The sequence below is a fragment of the Manis pentadactyla genome, chromosome 2, assembly GCF_030020395.1.
Source record: "Manis pentadactyla isolate mManPen7 chromosome 2, mManPen7.hap1, whole genome shotgun sequence".
Classification (NCBI taxonomy): domain Eukaryota; kingdom Metazoa; phylum Chordata; class Mammalia; order Pholidota; family Manidae; genus Manis; species Manis pentadactyla.
The window spans coordinates 49,706,230-49,727,056 of record NC_080020.1 but is presented as its reverse complement, the minus strand read 5'-3'; the positions used below and the strand labels follow the sequence as shown (position 1 = coordinate 49,727,056).

General features: G+C 53.1%; 1 protein-coding gene across 3 annotated transcripts; it reads right to left on the bottom strand.

Moving 5' to 3' along the window:
• Positions 1 to 2,305: 2,305 nt before the first annotated feature.
• RGS14 (regulator of G protein signaling 14) lies at positions 2,306 to 16,274 on the bottom strand. 3 transcript variants are annotated; one of them, XM_036886933.2, is made up of 16 exons: positions 16,153 to 16,212; positions 8,892 to 9,032; positions 8,657 to 8,678; positions 8,296 to 8,474; positions 7,886 to 7,978; positions 7,656 to 7,799; positions 7,240 to 7,383; positions 7,014 to 7,125; positions 6,582 to 6,694; positions 5,966 to 6,169; positions 4,201 to 4,277; positions 3,828 to 3,954; positions 3,651 to 3,732; positions 3,501 to 3,547; positions 3,308 to 3,422; positions 2,306 to 3,030 (listed from the first exon to the last, which is right to left on the bottom strand). In XM_036886933.2, the coding sequence occupies exons 1-16, from the start codon at positions 16,195 to 16,197 to the stop codon at positions 2,828 to 2,830; spliced, it is 1,848 nt and encodes a 615-aa protein (XP_036742828.2). In that variant the 5' UTR covers positions 16,198 to 16,212; the 3' UTR covers positions 2,306 to 2,827. The 3 variants fall into 3 exon arrangements, with proteins under 3 accessions (XP_036742828.2, XP_057348307.1, XP_036742831.2); XM_057492324.1 differs by having other exon boundaries at positions 2,306 to 2,404; XM_036886936.2 differs by lacking the exon at positions 8,892 to 9,032 and having other exon boundaries at positions 16,153 to 16,274.
• Positions 16,275 to 20,827: the final 4,553 nt, after the last annotated feature.

Genomic DNA, 20,827 nt, shown 5'->3' with positions numbered 1-20,827 from the left:
AGCCCTGGTTTCATCCCCAGCAGGCTGTTTTATTGTGAGGACAAAAATGAGATAAAGGATGGAGTATGCCTAACTTGGGGATCTCAGTAGATGTAAATCCCTCCCCCAGAAGGGTCTGACCTCTATAGGAACTCTTTACCTGGCTCGTGATCCCCTTTCTCATGGGAAAAACTTGTGAGTCCCTAAGTCTGTAGAGTGGTCTGCAGAAGGGAAGGGGTGGGTGCCGGGTGGTCTGGGCCTGCAGGATCTGCCAACTTTGGGAAGATAACCCATCTCTCACTTGGTTTCCCCACCTGTCTATCCTGGGGCACGGAAGGTGTCTTCTCCCACAAGAGAGAAGCCTGAGGGCCCAGGAAGTGTGAGAGAGGTTCTGCAGATGATCAGAGACGGCACAGGGCTTGTCTCCTATCCCATCTCCAGCCACCGACCGTGACCTGGGTACTCTGCAGTGCCCTGCCCAGGACCGCCAGGACCCTGCCAGCTTTGCCCCCTTCACTGGGATTATCTGAGGCTGCAGCATCATTTGTCATCCCACTAAGCCCAAATGGATACAGCAGTGACTACAATGGAAAATGTCTTTGCCAACAGAACATATACATCATATTGTCAGCAAACAAGAGTAAATAAATAAGTAAAATGGATCATTACAGAGAGGGGTGGTGCTGTGAAGGAAGCAAAGTGGACGGAATGGTAGAGAACAAAGTTGGGTGGCCCTTCATATCAGGTGTCTTAGTCCATTTGGGCTGCTATAACAAAAATACCAAGGATGGGGTGGTTTTAAATAACAGAAGTTTATTTCTCACAGTTGTGGGGGCTGGAAGTCCAAGATCGGGATGCCAACACAGCTGGTGTCTTCCAGGTTGTAGCCAGCTGCCTTCTCATTGTGTCCTCACAGTGGTAGAGGTGAGAGAGATCTCTGGGGTCCCTCTTACAGCACTAACCCTACTCATGAGGGCTCCACCTCATGACTTAGTCACCTTACAAAGGCCCCTCCTCCTAATACCATCACCTTAGGGGGTGAGATTTCAATATATGAATCTGGGGGGATGAAAACATTTAGACCGTAGCATAAGGTGACTAGGGAAGGCTCCTCTGAGGTGTTTAAGCCACAAGATCTTCAATGAAGCAGGACTTTTGTGGTTGCAAGGCTCAGAAACCCCACTCAAAGTCACAGGCACATGCACACTGAAGAATACGTGGGCTTGCCCAACAAGAGTCTAGGGATGGTTGACTTCAGGCACAAAAGCACTTAGGTGTTTAGGTAAGTTTTGTCAGGAATCTCCCTCCATCTCTCAGCACTGCTCTTCTGTGTTGGCTTCATTCACATGTGGGCTCTCTCCCTGCATATCCTTTCCAAGATCCCAGGAGACAGTAGAAAATGACCAGGATTGGGGATTCCAACTGGGGTCACAGCATCACCCTGAACTGAACTCTGACTGGCCAGGATGGGTCATGAGCCCATCCCAGCACTCATAGTGTGGGGTCAACCAGCCAAACAAGCAGGCTGAGGGGGCAGAGAGCTGAAGGCCCCCAAGGAAGACTTGGGTTCCACTTCTGGAGAAATTGATGGGCCAGCATACCCCACTGATCTCTCCCAGGAATTTCAAGTTAAGGAGCCAGTTGTGGGATAGAGGCAGTGGGGGAAGTTTCTGGCAGAGCATAGCAAGCGGGGAAGAGGGCTCCACCTGTCTGAGGTGTTGGGGTCCCCTCATTCCCTGAGTGTCTTCTCTCATTTCCTCTGTTGCAGCAGCACTGGGACTGAGTCTGGCTTCTCTGTCTGCAGGCTGAAGCCCTTCTCCTGAGAGGTCCTATCTGCTTCCCCTCCCTGGGTGGACAGGCCTCCCTGTCCGCCAGGGGACAGGGAAGACCATCAGCCAAAGCAGGCAAGGAGCAGAACCTGCCCCTACCACAATGACCAGTGTCCTCCAGAAGGTGTTTGATGCATCCAAAGGTGCCCACAGCCATAGCTGCGGAGACACACTTGGTCCCAGTAGAAGCAGAGGACAGTAACAGACACCGTACTGTACTCAGATCCAGAGACTGCGGGATAGCACAATGGCACCTGGCAGTGCACAACTCCCCAGAGAGATCTTCCCCTCCCTCCCCTCCCTCCTTCTCTCGCTGCTTCTGTATCTCTCATACTCACACTCCCATACTCTGTGCAGTCAGGAAGAGAGGTTCTGACAATAGGAAGTCAGAGGCACATCCTGAGGTCCCCAAGAACTTCCTGGCACTGATCTTGCTGACAGAGGCAGTGTGGTTTTGGGGAGGGGGCACAGGATAGACTGGCACACAGGGAACACGCTTCATGGCAGAATAATAATTATTATAATAACAATATCATACATCCAGGACAAACCCAGTTGCTCCAAGCCAACTGCAAAATCCATGTGTCCAGTAGAGCCTATGTGGGTAGAGGGAGAAGCTGTCTGCCTGCACCCCAAAGGCTACTCATATTCATTCCCTGAGGAGGGGCCGGCCCCTCTTCCTACTCCCTGCTGAGGCTTGGCACAGGGTGGGGAGGCTGGCACTGCCAACACCACCCCTCTGTGTTGGGCATGCCTGCACCTGGGCAGCTAGGCCCACCTCTCCCCAGCAGCCTGGCAGAAAGAGATGGGTGAGCGAGTCTGTGAGGAACCAAGTAGTGGCAGCTGTGGAGTGACTCCTCTAAGCTGCCTCTCCACCCATTCCTGGCTCTTCCTGTGGGCCTGCCCATGGTAGGAAGTGGCCAGAGACACTCATGGCACAGACAGGGCATGCAGTGCGGGCCCATGGCATGCTTGGCCCGCCAGGTGCCATGCAGCCAGCCTGGACTGCTGGGCAGCTGTCAGAGGGCTGACTCAGCAGTGGAGTCTGAGGTGCCTCCTTTGGGCTGGCCCTTTGATTCAGTCTGTGGTGGGGCCTCCTGGGATTTGGGCCCTGGAGCAGGCAGCTGCAGAAATTCTGGGAGCACCAGGTCCTCTTTGCGCAGAAGGCCCCTCTGGTCATGGGCCCCGCTGCTCTGCACCCGGTTCAGCAGCTCCACCAGGCCTGGGGGTAGCCGCAGAGTCAAGGGGCCCACCAGTGCAGATCTGCCTCGGCGAGCCCACCACAGTCCTGCTGCCCTTACTATGGCCACAGCCTTCCTGGCCCCAGCACCAATACCCCCTCCCATCCTCCATCCCAGGCCCTCTGGTATGGCAATCCCAATGGACCCTGTCCAGCCCCAGTGACATCCAGGCCCCTGATGCCACCTCAAGCCTCTCTGATGCCACTCACCCTCAGTGGTCCCCAATCTGTTTCCTAGCCCCCACTATCCCCAGTGTACCTTCAATATCACAGGTCTGACGCTTCCCAGTGATACTCCTGGGCACTTCGGCCAGCAGGTTGAGGGGCAGTGGAGGGGGGTGGGCAACCTTGTCCTGGGTCCTAGGTGGGCCATCCTGCAAGAATATGGAGTCAGAGCCATAAGGAGGAGGGAGGCACAGAGGGCAGAAGAGGGCGCCCTTATTCTCACTCACCTGGCTGCGGCAGGCAGGTAATTCGCCAGCTTCCAGGAACTTTGCACCTACAGCAGAGAGCGCCACTTAGTGTTTGGGTCCCGCCTGTACCCCCTAACTTCTGGGTCAGAGACGTCCCAGGGACCAATCCCTGGGGCCTTCATCCCCTACCTGGGAGAGTGTCCAAAACCAGTCGCTGGGCCGCCACTGAGCTCACTAGGTTCCCCAGATTCAACGACTGCTTCTCGCCTGTCTGTGGGGACAGGTCAGCAGCCCGTGGAACAGGCAGCCCGCTCCCCGCCGCTCCGCCCGGCTCCCGCACCACTGCTGCGCTGTCCCGCGGCTCACCCGGCGCAGCGCCACCTGTTGCGGGCTCAGGCCGTGCTTCGCCAGGATGGGCTGCAGGGCTTCCTGCAGCCGCTTGGTGGGCTTGGCCGAGATTCGCACCACGCGCTCCAGAGCCGCCAACTCTAGCCTGCACAGGAGGCTCGCACTGCAGAAGGTCTGAGAGTCTGCCCAGCCTCTCCGCAAGCCTCTCCCGGATAGGCCCGAAAGGGGGCGGAGCCTGATCTGCAGAGGTGGGGCACTTGGGGTGGGCCCTTACCCCTGGGGGAGGAGTTAACACAAGGGGCGGGACCTGATGGGGGAGAACAGCACCCCGAACTGAAGCACAGTTGAGTGTTGGGACCCCGGACCCAAGCCTGTGGGTAAGTGTACTCACTCAAAGGTGATCCTGTTCTCCAGCCGGACTTCCTGGTCTGCCAGCACGATGCAGTCCTGATCCAGGACCAGGGCCTTCTGAAGACGCCAAGCAGAGTCTCACAGTCCCTTCCCCCCATGCCCAGCCATCCCCAGATCGGAGGCAGCCACCTTCACCGCCTTGTATGGTCGCCATTAAGGCTCCCTACAGGTCAGAGGGAAGGGCCGATAGGCGAGTGAGCAGTAGAGATGTGGAGGGGGTGAGAGACCAGGCAGGAGTTGGTGCCTGCCGTGGCCAAGGCCACAGAGAAGGCTGGTTAGAGCGCTGGACAAACTTGGAAAAGGTTATGAGAAACATGGGAGTAGTGTAGGCAGGAAATGGTAATGGGCTGCTTGGGTAAGAGGCAGTCTTGGGTCCTGGGTCATGGGGCCATCTCTTCCTGGGCCAGGATGAGACCTGTCTCCTGGACAGCTGCTCCGCTGTCTCTCAGGCATGTGAAACCCAAACAGACCAGCTGGACATATCTCCTCCCTCAACACCCACCTTTGGTCAGCCACCCAGGCCTTGTCCATTATTTGACATTTGTCCAATTCTCTCCATCCCCATCTACTTTGGATACTTCGTATATCCTCACTACAAAAAGGGCCCTTCCCCCAAGACCACTGTGAGGCTAGAACAATGTCAAGTATGGGGCACAGTTCCTGGCACACAGTAGGTACATAAACAGCAGGTGTAGTGCTTACTGCCCCCAGAGGCCCCACCAGCTTGCACCAGCCCAGGGTGGGGAGGCAGCTTCTCAGGCATTAGGCCTCTGCTGTGTTGCAAGGACAGGTGGGATGTGGGTGGTGAAGCTATATTTAGCAGACATGAAAGCCCTCTGGGCTGTGGATGCTGCCTGGGCAGCCTGAGTAGGCAGAGTTCTTCCCACTCCCACGCTTCAGGCCCCTAAACTTGGCCTACATGTCTATCCCATATTCAGGATTTAGCTTAAGCTGTTCTCTCTGCCTGGAATATCTCCCCCAACAGCTCCACCAGGCAAACTCCTTCCCATCCTTATCAACTGCTGCCTTTTCCATGAAGCCTTCCTGGGACCAGGCAAAAAAAAGCCTACCTTCCCCCAGAAACTCTCTTGAGCTTCAGCTCCTCCTCGCTGGTCATTTCCTGCCTGGCTCACTTCCAGCCTGAGGACCTGAAGGACACAGCTCAGGCCTGGGTCCCTCTGGCCACCCACCTGGCAGGGCCTTAGGACTTATCTACTGGGTGACTGGAATCCTGCTGGAATGTTGGAATGCAGCATTCTTCCTTTACTGGATTATTTAATTTAAAGTGAATTTTCCCCTAGACTCCTCCTTAAAGCTTAATGCTAGTTTGCACCTAAAGGGGAGTTTTTCATGGGTTAGATGCAGGTGGATGCCTCTGGTGGCAGAGAAGGTGAAGACGCCTCCCCCAAATGGTCATTTCAGTGATGGCCAGTCTGAACTGTGGGAGGGATGGAAAAACCCAGCTTCAGCAGCAGTGCTCCCCCAACTACCTCCCCAGACCATCAGAGTGAGGGTGAAGCTGGAAACCATCATGCGGATGGATTGGGGATAGGATTTTTGTGGGATGAGAGTGGTTGTCAGTGACTTGGTGCTGGGTTGATCTGGTGGGGGCTGGAGTTAGGAAGAGAATGGGGTTGGACTTAGGAATGGAATTGGGGTTGGGGTCAGGACAGAGCAGAGATAGAATGAGGTTGGGGTCAGGATCAGCAAGGGAGTTAGAACTGGGAACCAGGTCAGGTCCACACCTGCTCGTTGCCCACCAGGTAGACCTTGATGTCAGGTAGAGAGAGACCTCGTTTCTCACAGATGCCTGCCAGCATGGCACGGATGGTGAGGCCGGGTCGGGCCAGGGCCAGGGAGGCTGTGCCATCAGGCAGGTACACACAGCAGTACTTGCCTGGACGGCTTTCGCTCTCACCTTCGGTGCTCCCAAGACTCTTCCGGTGGCTCTGAGTCAGGGCAGGAATGGGAGGAGGTCGTGTATACACATGAGGGCCATGCAGACAGATAAGCTTCCTGGGGCATGCACATACACACACACACATGCCCAAGGGCACACCTGTAGGCCGGCAAAGATATTTCTCCTGCAGGAACACATACATTCTCACACAGACGCATGGGAACTCAGAGTCAGGTCCACTCATGATCCCCACACACCTGCTGTGTACACTTGGGCACCCCCATGTGTGTATACATCAGCTGAAGGGGATGCGCATCCATGCTATGCATGGGGTTCAATATAGTGAGGACAGGAAGAAAGTGAGGAGGCTGAGGGGTTGGAGTGGGGCGATGGAGGTGGGGACGGTGACTGGAAATGACAGCTGCACAGAGGAGCCTCATCTTCCCCAGCAGTTGGCTCACCTCAGATTTGCTGCTGACAAAGGCAAGGAAGCCGAGGTCCAGACTGGCAGAGGAGTTGAGGGAGCCCTGGGACTCTCGGCGCAAGGCAGGGTTTGTCACCCCAACCGCCAGTTCTAGGACAGAAGGAGCAGAGAGCTGTACATCCCCTCCTCCTGACCCCCAACCCCTGGGGAGGCCTCTCCCCAGCCCGGTGGGCCCTGCAGGGGTCTAATGTGGCTAGGGTCCCTGCAAGTGTTGCAACTCAGGGGGCTTTCCAAATTTCAGGAGTCTAGCCCAGAAACCGAACCACTTGGGGGAATGTGATGGTCACAGGGACTGCATTTTGGTTTTCACAGACTTACAGACTGTCTGTGGGACAAGGAGGAATAAGGGAGCGTTCTCAGAGGCTGCCCAAACTCCAGCCCCCACTCTTCTCTCTGGCTCCTGCCTCACCCCTGCGGAAGGACTTGCGGAGCGGGCGGCCCCCAGGGCCCTCAGCAGGTGGCAACTGCCCCAACTCCTCCACGCCCAGCGGCAGCGACTTCCCAGGCTTCAGCTTCGGCTTCTGCGGATACAGGGAAGGCGCTGGTACCGCGCCGGACCCTAGCCCGCATGCAGACCGTGGGCACCCCCGCAGATCCGTACCCGCTCCCTGTCTCCCACAGCCCCTGGTCCGCACCTTCCTCGTGGCGTCAGGGCTGCCTTGGCGCGAAGAGCCAGGTTCTCTCAGAGGGCGCCCCTCCGCCTCCGCCAGGAGGCACTCGCGATACAGCGGGGACTTGACAAAGCGCGCATAGCTGTCGAACTTCATCAGGTTGAAGATCTGAGGGACGTGGGCCGAAACGGTGAGCGAGAGAGGACCAGGTCGCTGTACTCACACCCCGCCCCCGGGACCCAGGGCCCGCCCCTAGTCTCGGTCCCGCCCGGACCCCAGATAGGCTCCGCCCACAGACCCTTCCCAGCAGCCTCTGGTACCGCCCTCTGACCCCGCCCTGCAGCTGCATCAGCTTGGACAGTCAACCAAATCTGCCCCCCTCCCACCCAATCCTCGCCGCCCAGGCTCCGCCCCTGGCCGCGCCCTCTGGGATCGCTCACCTGAAGTTGCTGTGCCCGGAACATGTCGGGTCGGGGCTCGGCCAGCACCTCCTCGCCGAGCCAGGCCTGGCGGTCGATGTTGACCGGGCTCAACGCCTGGCTGGACAGGAATTCCTGGTAGATGTTGCGGGCCTCCTGAGCCAACTGGGGCAGGAGGGACAGGAGAAAGTCAAGGACATGGCCCAGACTCTGATACCACCTTGTTTGCTGCAGATTCCCCTTCCCCCCACCTGCTGGGTGTCGCTGGCCGGGATCTGTTGGAAGCGCTCACAGGCCTTCCAGAAAGTCACGTTCTCTGCACTGAACTCCTTTTTCAGGAATTCCTAGTGGGGAGAAGGAGTAGGCAGTCAGAGACAGGAGACCCAATCAGGAGATGTGTCAAAGAGACAGTGCCAAGAGGCCAAGCCAGACAGACAGGGTCAGATAGACAGATGGGGTCAGATCCCGAGGTGCAGAGAGGAAATCAGAGGCAGACACAAGGAAAGCTCTCAGCTGGAAGAAGAGGAAGAGTATACCAAAGAAAGGCTGGATGAGGCACTGGCAGAGGAGTGCCCATCGGTCAGCCTGAAGCTTCCTCCATGCCCTCTCCTGTGCCCCTCCCCACTGCCATCCTCCCTCCCTATCCCATTCCAGGGCTTACAGTGAAGTAAGCCAGGCCCAGTGGGTCCTGCAGCAGCCGCTCGAAGGATAGGCCCCAGCTGGCCACAGGCTGCTCCTCGGTGGGGAAGGGGCTGCTGGGGCCACTGGGGAGGCTGTGGATGCTGAGGGAGCTGCCACGGCCCTCGCACTCGCCCTTGGACCCTGCCGTGCTGCTCAGCTCTGCAGGGGGATGGACAAGTGGAGGTGAGCCTTGTGGCCTTCCTCAGCCCCTGGCCCAGCCCCATCTGCAGGTAATTTCCCTGGAAAGATGGCAAGTGGCAGGGGTGTCCCCACCCTGTTTCCACATATCCCTCCACCCGCCCTTCCCCAAGCAGGCTTTGTCCGCACCACCTGTCACTTACCTCCATCTGAGACAGCCAGAACCTACAAGAGACCCAAGATAGAAAGTCAGAGCAAAGTCCAGGGTGGATTCTCAAGGGACAGTTCCAGGCCCAGCCCCCAGCACTGGCACTGTGCTCTCCTCTGCCTGGAGGGCCATTCCCAGCCAGGTCACTGCTTGCTTTAGGTTTGCCCAGGCTGCCTGAGCTCCCTTTCTGTCATGTGCCAACCCTGGGTGCTGGGGATTATGCCAAATACCTTCCATTGTCCCTGGTTCCCTCCTCCCTCAGCATATGCTGGGTGAGCCCAATTATACTGCAAGGTGGGTATCAGCACAGACTTTGAATCCTGTCTCTGCCACTTAATAACTGTTACTTTGGGTAAGTTGCTGGTCTCCGTCTGTAAACAGGGAATGATGATAATAATAGTAACTTACTTCCTGGGGCTGTTGTGAGGATCAAATCAGTTTAATACATTTCCAGCATCTGGAGCAGTGGCCAGCTGTGGTAAATGCTCTATCAATGTTTGCTGATATCTTTGAAGAAGGAAAGGTGTTCCTGTAGCTGATGATCTCCTTATTGCAACTGTTTCCTCTGGGGCCTAGGATCTCCCATGGTTCCACCCCACTTTGGGTGGAGCACAGGGTGCTATTTTGTAGTACAGGGCAGTGGTCCTTGAACTTTAGTGTGCATGAGAATGAACAGGAGGAGCCTACCTCCAGAGATTGAGGTTCAGCAGGTCTAAGATGGCCCTGAGGATCTCCGCTTCTGACTAGCTCCCAGGTAGTGCTGATGCTGCTGGTCCATGGACCACAGTATGACTAGCACTGCTGTAGAGACCAATTCCATCCTCTCTCTGCAACCCCCACGCACACCTCTGACTTCTCTGGGAATCCCAACCATTAGTGAAACAGAAAAATTCTCCTTTCAAAATGACTCTTGCAGGAACAACCTAAGACAGGCACAGTCGCAGGGGGGTCATCAGGTGAGAAATTGGGGATCAACAGAGGTGAGGCTTAGAACCTCACCCCCCCTGTTCTGAGAGAAATCTTCTGCATATGTGGATGTTTTATTGCCCTTGTCTAGCTTGGATTAACACATAGTCTACAGGCACACACCTGATCATCTACATTTGCTCTCTTACAACACTAAACTATGTTTTCTACCTTTATGTTGTATCTACCTACCACTTCAGCATCTTATTAAAAATAATAAAGAGAGAAATGTGGTATCCACATATAAATCAAGTATAAAAATCAAATGTGTATTCATATTTGAACTGACTGTTTATAGTTCATAATGCATGAGCAAAACCAAAAGTTTCTGTGATGACTGCCCTTGTACTGTTCACCATGTAACTTATTCACTATGTAAGAATTTGTTCTCCATGTAAGAACTTGTTCGTTATGCTTCAGAAGATTGGAGACTGACGAAAATTAGGCTTGGGGTGGATTAATGATTGTGCATTGAGCATTGACTCCCCTATACAGAATTTTATTGTTGTTAACAACCATTTGATCAATAAATATGAGAGATGCCCTAACAACAACAACCAAGAAAAAGTACACACTTCCAATTGTAAAATAAATAAGCAACCGGGATGTAATGTATAGCATAAGGAATATAGTCAAAATATTGTAACAACTTGGTATGGTGATAGCTGGTACTTAGAATTATCATGTATATAAATGTTGAATCACTGTGTTGTACACCTGAAACTAATGTAATGTAATACTGTGTGTCAACTACCCTTCAATAAAAAATAATTATCTAAAAAAAAAAAAAAAAAAAAAAAGACTCTTGCAGTGGTTTCCCTTGGTTTTCCTACCTTCCTAGCAACTCCACCAGCTTCCTTGTCACCTCCTACCCACACAAGGTGGCCTCTAATCCTCCCTGACTCTGTCCTGGGCCCTTTCTTCCTCCCACATCTCCCCAGCCACCTTCCTGCTAACATCTCTGCCCACCTGTCCACAAGCCCTTCCAACTCAGCCAGTCCCAAGTGGAAGCCACCTCTCTCATCACCAAGGCAGGGTACCTGCACCAGCATCCCTACATCCTGTCTTTCTTCCCATCACCTGGGCTCCCAACACCAGTCCTTGAATCCCATTTCTTCTCTCCCTCTCACCTCTTACATTTTCACTAGACCCTATAAGGGAGCCTCTGCCATCTGCCCCTTCATTACATCCCCACTGGAAACAAGTCTGAAAACATCTCCCCCAGGAAAACTCTCCCTGTCTTGCTGGCTGGGATCTCCCTCTCTGCTCAGCATTCTCACCTGGAAGCATCAGGCTACACATCTTTGGGCCAGAGCTAGCCTGCAGATATGTAAGATATTATTAATATCTTGATCCTCAGAATGTTTTCTTCTTTTTTAGTTTAAAGGGGTTTCCACATTTAAACAATCAGGAGTTTTACATAAAACCTCAGCTTTCTGCCTCCTCTTTAAGACTATGATGGCCCAGCTACCCTGAGCTTCTTTCCAGCATGGCAACGTTGGCTGGCATTGAGCAGTCAGTGCCTTTCCTAGAAGGGACTCACTCTCTTCAGAGATCTCTGAGGCGAGTTTGATGGATTTATGTGACCTATGGGGGCAGGTGCTGCTCCAGACTGCCTGAGTTAAAATCTGTGCTGTGTGACAGCACATTACTTCTCTGTGCCTCAATTTCTTCCTCTGTAGAAATCGGGCAAATAATGGTCCTGATTTCAAAGGGCTGCTGTGACAAAATAAGTTATGTATATATAAGAACTCAGGACACTATCTGACATATAGTAAATGTTCAAGGAATGGTACTGTTATTGTTGCATTAGCATTAGTGTCCACTCTGCTCTGCATTCAGTTTGTGAGCCTTGCCATAGAGGAAAGAGCACAAATGTCAGGGTCTTTCAGACCCAGATTCAAATCCTGGCCCTGAACCTAGTCTCCTAGCCTACCACCTGGAGCACAGAGATAAGCCATTGCTGAGGATGAGGAAGTTTGTGCAGAGCGTGGCTGGGCATGGAATGGGTTTCCCTGCTCATCATGGGCTACAGGCCCACCCAGCCAGCCCCAGTCACCACGCTCCTGCTCTGCTCTCCCCCAACTGAAGGCTTCACCAAGTCACCTCCTGCAGCTGTAGGACAGACAATGAGGTGAAGCCCCAGGTCCCCTCCAGACTGCTCTTTCCCTTCCTGGCCATTCCACTTGTCCTGCATGTGCCTGCCGAGACCACCCTGCGGCTGTTCCCAGCCTCAGGACCCAGCCACAGTGGTGGTGCCCTCCACCCAGGTCTCTGGGAACCTTCTTAAGTCCCCTCTCCCTCCTTGGGGGCTGCATGGTTTGCCCTCTCACTAGGGATTCGTCTTCTCCCCAGCTCAGACCTGCCTCCCCACCTCACCAGCTGCTGGGCCAGGCCAGGAGCCCTAGTGAGGGCAAGCCAGCCCACACCCCTGTTGTGTTGTTTCTTTACATTACATTGAACTGACTGTTGGTTTAGATAGGGCCGGCTCCCAGGTCCTATCCTGGGCCCACTCCCTGCCCTGAGAGGTGGAGCAGAGGCCCCGTTACAGCTGAATTTCTGCCTGGGCCTGGCTACTGAACCCCTTCAGCCTTCTCCATTTCCCTCCCCCTCACTTCCACCCTACATTCTATCAAACTTTTCTATTTTCCCCACAGCCCTTCACACTCCTGCTTCCTGCTTTGCTGCTTTCTAAGCTGGGTACCTGCTTCTGATGCCCCCCACAGAATGGCTCTCCAGTCTCTGCCTGTTGACATCAGTTATCTCCAAACACCAGTTGCCCTGAACTCCCCCTGCCCACCACACTTCTACTCAGCCATGTCTGACCCCTCAGTAACTCCTGGAGGGCAGGCCTGGTTTGCAGCAGGGAAGCAACCTGAACCCCCTCCCACAAAGCACCCTCCCATCCCTGGTGCTCCCTAGCACCATCAGAGCCCCCTCCCCAGGGATACCCCATCTTTGAATGCCCTGTCTCTGCAGCCTGCCTTTCACCTTCCTGGGCCTCTCTTGCCTCACTGCTGCTGATCCATGTAGTTGGGGCTGAGATGAGTTAGGCACAGAGGCGCAGGGGTGGGAGGGAGTGCACATGGAGTCCAGTTCCAGCTCCATCATTCCAAGGCAGGCAACTTGCCTTCTCTGGGCCATGGTTCCCCCTGGCTAGCAAACGGCTCAGCCTTCCCGACCTCCTGGGGCCCAGGGACAGGTGAATGAGTGTGCGAGGGCAGCAGGCACTCAGTAACCAAGGACTCTGCTGACCTCATGCTGATGCCACTGGCAGGGGCTCCAACCTGCCCAGGCTCCTGGGTCTGGGGAAGTTGTGCTGAGCAGGGCTGGCCTTGCCCCGCCCTCACTGCCTGAGGAGAAGTGGTAAGTGAATGGAAGAAAAGGGGAAGAAAGGATGAGGAAGGGTGGTGGCCAGTGACACTCCTGACCCATGGTTGGTCTCAGTTTACCATACTTTTTTCTTAGGAAATGGGCCCTGGTAGAGCCACTGGTATCTGAGAATACTAAGGCAAGGGTGGCCCCAACCTCCTGAGCTCCAGCTGTGTGATGGCACACTCTGATATCACACATCCATGATCCTACTCTATCCTCACACCCTGAATCTGTGCAGCAGGTGTTATTAGCCCGTTTTAGACGTGAGGAAACGTAGGACCAAAGAAGTTACACAGCTGGGAAGTGGCCAAGTTGCAGTAAGAACTCAAGTGTGCCTGACTCTGGAGTCTGAGGTCTCCCCTCTGCTAAGCTGCCTCCCTGGGTGGACAGGAGATGAAATGGAGGAGCTGGGAGGCCCAGGGCCTCAGCCCTTGGGGCACAGGCAGACAAGGTCAATAGGTTAAAGGGCCTCTTGAGCTCTTCCCTCTGAAAGGGTCAGCTCTGAAGGGAGGGTCAGTTTACTGACCATCTTCTGCGCTGGGCACTCTCATTTCATCCTAGCTTGGGGAAAATGAGGCTGTGAGATCCTCTCTGGGTATGCCCACAGAGAACCCTGGTGACTGTCTCCTTCAGCCTGAGCCAGCCCTGTGGAGCTGAGCCCTAGCCCTGAGCTGGACACCAGGAATGCAGACAGAGGTACAGTGGGCTCTGCCTTGCAGGCGTCCCCTGGTGGGAAGACTAGCTGGGCCCCAGGAAAGTGACAGGGCAAGATAGCTACCTGTCTTCAGCTTTAGGCTGAGCCTCCCCTTGGGCTTTGTCCCTGTTCACACATTATATGTTTCCCCATGGCATCCCCTCCTCCAGATGGCATATCCTTTCAGGACATCTCCCATGCCACAGTGCACCAAGTGAGTAGAAAAGTTAGTTCTTTCTTCCCAGGTCCGCCTCAAGCTTTCTCTATCCCTGACCCGTGGCTCTTACCCAAATCTGGTGTTTGTGGCCATGTCTTTTGTGCCTTGCCAGACTGGAAGCTGTTTGAAGGCAAGGATGATGGGCCTGGGTCTGGAGTGCTCAGGACAGGACGAGCACAGAGCAGGCCCTAAGGAGCGGCTGTTGAATGAATGAGTCAGCCAACAACTGAGGTGGCATGAAGACATCTCTGGGAGGGGGGCTGGTAGTCATCTCTAAGTGACAGGTTTCACTGTGACTGCCTGACAAGCTGAGTGGCAGAAAGAAGAAGCTGACAAATGCAACTGCCTCAGCAGGGATGACGGTGGTGGTAGGTGGGGCAGACAGGCAGTTGTGGGAGGTGGTGGAGCACCGACATCCAGTCTGACTGGCTGGGTTCAAATGCAGGCCTCTCTCCTCACCAGCTGCCCTCAGGACATCACTGACTCCTCTGAGCCTCCTTGGAGAGTAGCTCATGGAAGGAACCAGATGCCTGGTCCATGTGTCACTGATGCACATCCCTGCCACAGACACTCATGCCTCTCCACCCCTTCCCAATCTCAGCTGAGCATGGCTTCATACAGCTGCTGATAGCCAGCAATTCTATACTCCTCAGAATTCTAAGAGGTGGCATGGGTAGATCAGAATGGGCCCAAGGAGGAAAAAGATAAACCTGTGTGTGAGGAGGAGCCAGGCAATGGTGGGCTTGCTGGGGTTGGGGGCACCCCTACTCTGATGACTTGGGTAGAGAAGCCATGGGTTGATGGGGGAGGAGCAGAGGTTGGATCTGTCTAGGGGCACACCCTCAGCTGCCCTGCCATTCTGGGCACTGCTCAGAAGCACAAACCCAGCTGCCCTCTGGGGTGACATGGGCATGGGTGTGCTCCTCCTTGGCCTGGATGCCCAAGTGTTGTGTCTTCTTGGTAGGAGTGCGAGGCCCATGGGTTCTTGAAGTTTCGGAGTTAAGTTGTCAATCGAGAGTGATGTGGAGGACTGGGCCAGCTTGGAGGGGTTTGTCTGTTTCCCACCAGCTAGCCTGCTACTGGGCATTGAAGAGATGCTGGTAAAAGGAGGGGTGGAGATAGATAGGTCTTGGGAATTAGGAGGCAGAAGTGAGGGTGGGGGTGGCTCAGCTTCTGGGATCCTTGAAGAGGGGTTGAGAATGAAAGGGGGCATTGGGCTGACATTTATGAAGTCCCCACAGTGGGGTCAGGGGCCTTGTAGTCAGCATTCCACTTAATTCTCTCAACAAGCCTTTGAGATCCATTCCAATCTACTCATTTTACAGGTGAAGAAACTGAGGGGAGAGAGAACCCCATAGTAAGGGAGAACAGAGCCAAGACTGGAACCCACGTCTCTTTAGACCCATTAGCTTTGTCCCACAGTACTAGGCTGGGACTGGATTGGAGGGTAGGACACTGTCTGGCCTTCCTGGGGTTGTTAGGAGGGACTCTGCTAAGGGGGCTAATATCCTAGGGAGAGAAGAAAAGCCTGCAACAGCCTGTCCCATCTGCTGAATATATAAAGAAGCTGGACCCTCAGAAGGCAGATCTGACCCAGGGGCCAGTTAGCCAGAGAGAGGGCTGAAGGGGTGGGACAGCAGCAGCCAGGGGCATTCTAGTGCCTAGCAACCCCCACCCTTCCTGGTAGCTGTGGAATAAAACAGACAGAAGTTGCCCCAACCTGACCCGACCCTGCTGACCATCTCAGGCTGCCCAAGGACTGCTGTTTCCAGCAGGAAGCCTCTGGAGCAAGTCCAGCTAGAGTGACCCAGCAAGGACTGCCCCTTACCTGACCTCGGGCATCAGGACCTGAGATAAGGAAGGGAGAGCTGAGGCTAAGTGAGGTGTGGGGGCTTGGGCCACTGTAGGGGTGTGCAGGGGGCAAGGGGCATGCCAGGTGTCCCTGCTACCCTAGGTGCAGGCAGCCCCAGATGGTGCCAAGGTAGCAGGCTAGGGGCTAATTCCCAAGCCCATGGCAGCTATTCTCTGGTCTCATGCCCAGGACTGCCTCAGCAGGATGATCAGGAAGTCCTGGGGTGACAGTACCAGGTCCCACCTCCTGCTGCTGTCTGTACCCACCTTCTCCTGATGGCTGGCAGCATGCAGGCTCTTGTCCCAGCCCGACCAGGTGTGCCTCCAGGGCTCCACCCTGGGTGTGCCCACCCTCTCCCCGTGGGCCTGGCCTGGAGCCCACACTCACCATGCGCCCGTTGGGGACGCCCAGGTGCTTGGGCTTCCCTGGCATGCCGCTGCTGTTCACAGGTCCCGGCCGGGAGAGGCGCCCACCATGGGGACTGTGGGCAGCGCTGGCCAGAGCTTGCACGGCGGCAGGCAGTAGTGGAGAGAGCCCGGCTCAGCTCCTGCAGGCCCTCACATCCTGAAACACCAGCTCACTACCTCTTTTCTCTGCCACAGGAAGTGTCTCTATAGAAACCAAACCACAGAAAAAAGCGAGGTCTAAGAGAGCGAACGCCTCTTCCTACACGCACACACACACACACACATTCACACGCAAACACACGCACCACCAACGCACCCTTGGCAGTGCCCCACGCAGACACCAAAAAGCAGAGAGGCCTCTGTAGACCCGGAGAGGAGCCTAGACTGGTCTGGCCCAGCTGGGAGCTCCAAGGTCCGTCTGAGCACACAGAAATGCACGCTTATACACTTAGGCGCCTTTGGACACCCTGGCAGGGCTCCCTCAGACACATGTACACATGCACCAATATCCACACATTCACTTTACTCAGCAGCACACACTTATCTCACACCTGCTGTGTGCTGGGTGTGTGCATACCAAGCACTCCTCCCCCAGGCAGTTGTTAATTCCCTTTATTCCAAGACACTTCTCAGGGATGTGCCTGGGTGTACAGACAGATGGACACCTTGCATGTGTGGTCACACACACAGACCATTCAGGTGTGTATGCTATAAACACACAGGCTCTCTCTCATGAGGAGCACCTGGGGGCTCAGTCACATGTATGTACTGTCCCTTAGACAGGTGCATGTGACAGGTGCAACTGCACGCAGGCACGAGAGTACTCAGACACCCCAGTGACATGTGCAGCCAGGTATGCACATGCTCACCCACCTGGGCAAAGGAACATTTAAGGTCATAGGTGTCCAGAGACAGGTGCCTTCACACTCACTCACATAAAAACACCCCCTTGGTGTACGTTGACTGAAGAGTGACACCCTTCACTCTGTCCTGGCCCAGTGCCAGATGAACTCAGGCCCTTTAGTCAGAGTCCTCTTTTTAACACATGGCTGTACCCACAAGGACTTGTATTTTACTCTACACATGGGCAAGAACTCTCAACCATCATTCTGGTTGGGGCCCTTCTTTTTACAGGGACAAGGTGACGCCCCCCTCCATATTCTACCCTCTAGAGCTATGACCTGAACCCTTCAAAGGCAGGAACTGAATGACTATTCACCACAAATTCATGTCCTCTTCTTCCCAGGTACATGGCTAGACTTTAATTTCCCAGGTTTGCTTGCAGTCAGATGTGTCCATGTGACTGGTCCTGCCAGTTGAATGTGAGTGGAATGATATTGCCATTTCTGGGCCAAGGTTTTTAAGTAGTATGTGTCATCCACATTCTCTCCTTCCCCTTTAGCTGGCTGGGTGCAGAAGATGATAGATAGTGGAAACAGAGAAGGAAGGAGTTTGGGTCTCCTTGTTAGTATACAAAAGGCAAGCCACCCATTAACCAGGATCACTGCAAGAAATAAACCTTGAGCCTTGATACATATTTGTTATAGCAGCTAGTGTTACCCTCCTTAATATACTTCTTCACCCAGCGCCAACTCACCTATTTCCAGATACCTTAATCCAGGACACCCAGACAGAGGGATTCAGCCAGATTTGGTATGTTTATTGGGGGTTGCTTTTGGGGCTGGAGCATTGCCAAAGGTGGTCTTAATAAGGTACATGTCAGTGTCAATGAGCTTGGGAGGGGATTGTAGTGTGTGTTATGTGAGTGGAGACTGCCTGCCTTCTGTTGTGTGGTCAATGCAGGCCTAGGCTTCATAGGGGACTTTACAGTTTGTAGGTCTTCTCCCAACATGACCTCATTTGATCCTCTAATCATCTTTGTGAGTAGTGTTCATTATTCCCATTTTCCAGGTCAGGAAACTTAGAGAGAAGTGAGTTGCCCAAGGTTACACATCAAGTTAGGGATCTATCAAGCTTTGAATATGTGTGCTTGGGGTTCCAGGAGCTGGGCCTGGGCCACCACCAGCCCAGGTGCCAACAGCTCATCTTCCTGCTGCAGAGAACCAGTCACAGGCTCTGCTTGGGACCCCTTCTAGGGTCATCCTCTCCTACTACTGCAATGATGCTTCTCTTCACCTCTCTATTATGGATGCCAATTTTAGCTCTGACCACATCTTCAACCAAGGGACCCCAGCCAACCTTGGGACTTACCACCTCATAGCCCTTATCTAGTTTTCTCCACTCCTTAAGAGTGGTGGGGTACCTCTACCCTACAGAGAACTGTTCTCTACTTATCTCTCCCTGGCTTCCCACAGGGGATCAATTACTGATGTATAGACTCACTGTGGGACCTCTGATCCCCTTCCCTGTGGAGACATCCATGGCTCAGGCCTTGCCCTTTCTCATTTGGTTATAATGATCTATTCAGTCTCTCTACCTGTTATCCCCTCAACTCAATTCTCTTCACCATACCCTTAGAACCCACCTGGCCACCCCTATGCTTAAAACCATCCTGTTGCTTCCTCTAAAAAGACTGTGTTCTTCAATTTGGAATTGGAGGCCCTTCAAGTTTTGGCTTCAGCCACACCTCAGCCAGTCCAAACTGCTTGCATTCCTTATGCTTTCCAGCATCCCTCCTGGCCTTTGCATTTCCTGTTCCCTCTGCTGAGAATGCCTTTCCCCTTTCTGGTAAACTCCTACTCATTCATCATGACCCGATTCCAGGTTCGAGAACAAATATCTGTTTTTTTACCTATGACATTAAAAAAAAACCAATTACTTATTAATCACCTCCTCTCTGCCAAGCATTAGTCTAGATGCTGGGGATTCAGTAGTGACCATAGCTGACAAAAATCCCAGCCTTCTGGGAGGTCTAGTGAAATGTACATGTCCTTGTTTGTATAGATAAAATTCTGGAAGGATATACCCCTTGGGAGGGTGGTGGCAGAGGACTTTTGCTATTACACATATGTCTGTACCACATATATCAACATATTACTTTAATATCAAAAAAGCTAATTAAAAATATGCTACCAGAAAAGATGTCTCAGCACTTAATCCTGAGTAAGTTCGCTCATGCAAAAGGACAACTTCTTAAAGGGCCAACTAACCTGTGATCCTGTTGCCAGGCAGCTGCGTCTGGGGACGTTTCTCTCTGCACACTAGGTGAAACACTAGGAAAACTTCAACCTGGACAGGAGAGGATTCTTGATTCTGAATGAGAAATAATTTTTGAGCAGGTTAGATGAGTGTAGGTAAGGAAGTAATTAATTAAAGTGAGAATGGAAGGGAATGGCAGCTGCCTTGCAGGCAGCAGAGAGCAAGAGAAAGAGAAAGGAAGCTTGTTGAACTCCTGTTTGGCATAGGGCAAATCTCTTGTGAACTTCTAAAGCCAGGGTCACCTGCTGTCCAGCATCTGCTTCGATCTGCATGATGTGGGAACTAAGTCCCTACTACCTTAGGATTTAGGGGAGTTGCAGAGCACTAGATTGGGTGACACTATGTTCTGAGAACTTCTCAAGGGCAAAGAAAGGAGATTTTTGGGTAGACTACTAAAGAGCATGATCATACAGCTGCAGTCTTGTCCAGGTCACCCAGGCAACAGGAACTTGCAAGCCTAAACTGGAGCTCTCCATAGCTCCTCTCTACTTATCTGAAGTAGAGTACAGACAAAATGAAGACTTGTGCTTAAGCTTGGAAAATAGAATGTAATAGCAAAGTGACAAAGACACTACTGCAGGAGTGCAGAGACAAAAACGCAGTAAGTTGAGCAGTGAGAAGTTTTTAAAGGCAAAAAGTACACACTTGAAGAAAGAGGAGTGAGGGCAACCTCAGAGAGGAGGCACACTTAAGGGCTTAGGATTTTGTCTTTTAAGGCTTTCAAGAATGGGGCAAGGGTGGCAGGGGGTGGGGGTTATTGGGTGTAGGCTTGACTTGCGGTCTCATGATGTCTCTCTCCGAGAGACATTATGTCACTATCCACAGTCAGCCCTCTAGATGATTCTTTAAGATAAACTTAACATAAGGAATTTATTGATCCAGTCCCTCTCTAAGATAGTGGTTTCCCTGAACCACTGGTAACATATTAGTTAAGACTGCTTGCCTTGCCTTAAGATAGGGTAGGTTACTGTCTGATCACTAAAGAATGTTTTAGGAATCTTACCTCCTAATTCTGGTTTTTAAAATGGAATCTTAGCCTTAAGATGGAGTGTCTCCTGTTCTTACTGTACTGTTTAAATCTCAGCATTTTTCATCACAGGCAGGAAAAATTAATCATGATGCTTGTCTCCTGTCCCTGGCCTACTTCAATCCCACTCTGATCTATAACAGGGGTCATTAATTCATGTGGTCAGGAAGCTGCTGTAAATTAGTGGCCAGGGTGGAAACTAGAAGAGGAAGGCATTGATAGTGTCTCATGGGCCTAGTGCAGTTGGATTTCTGTATTTTTCAAGACAAAACAGGAAATTTGAATTTCTCATGTTTAAGTCTCTCGACTTAAAACTATAGATAATTAATCATTTATTTAAATAGCACGAGCAGATAAAACAGAGCTCTATTTGGCTACAGGCCACCAGTTTTCTACCTCTGGGTCTACAGCCAGCTTTCTTGGATCTCTTACTGGTGCTTCCAGCTATACCAGGTGTGCCCTACAATGG

Coding starts and splice junctions, on each gene's coding strand:
- RGS14 (XM_036886933.2), bottom strand. CDS start 16,197: ATGCCAGGGAAGCCCAAGCACCTGGGCGTCCCCAACGGGCGCATG. Junction 7,979..8,295: donor TGGGCCTGGCTTACTTCACT/GTAAGCCCTGGA, acceptor TCTCCCCACTAG/GAATTCCTGAAAAAGGAGTT. Junction 7,800..7,885: donor CGGCCAGCGACACCCAGCAG/GTGGGGGGAAGG, acceptor CTCCTGCCCCAG/TTGGCTCAGGAGGCCCGCAA.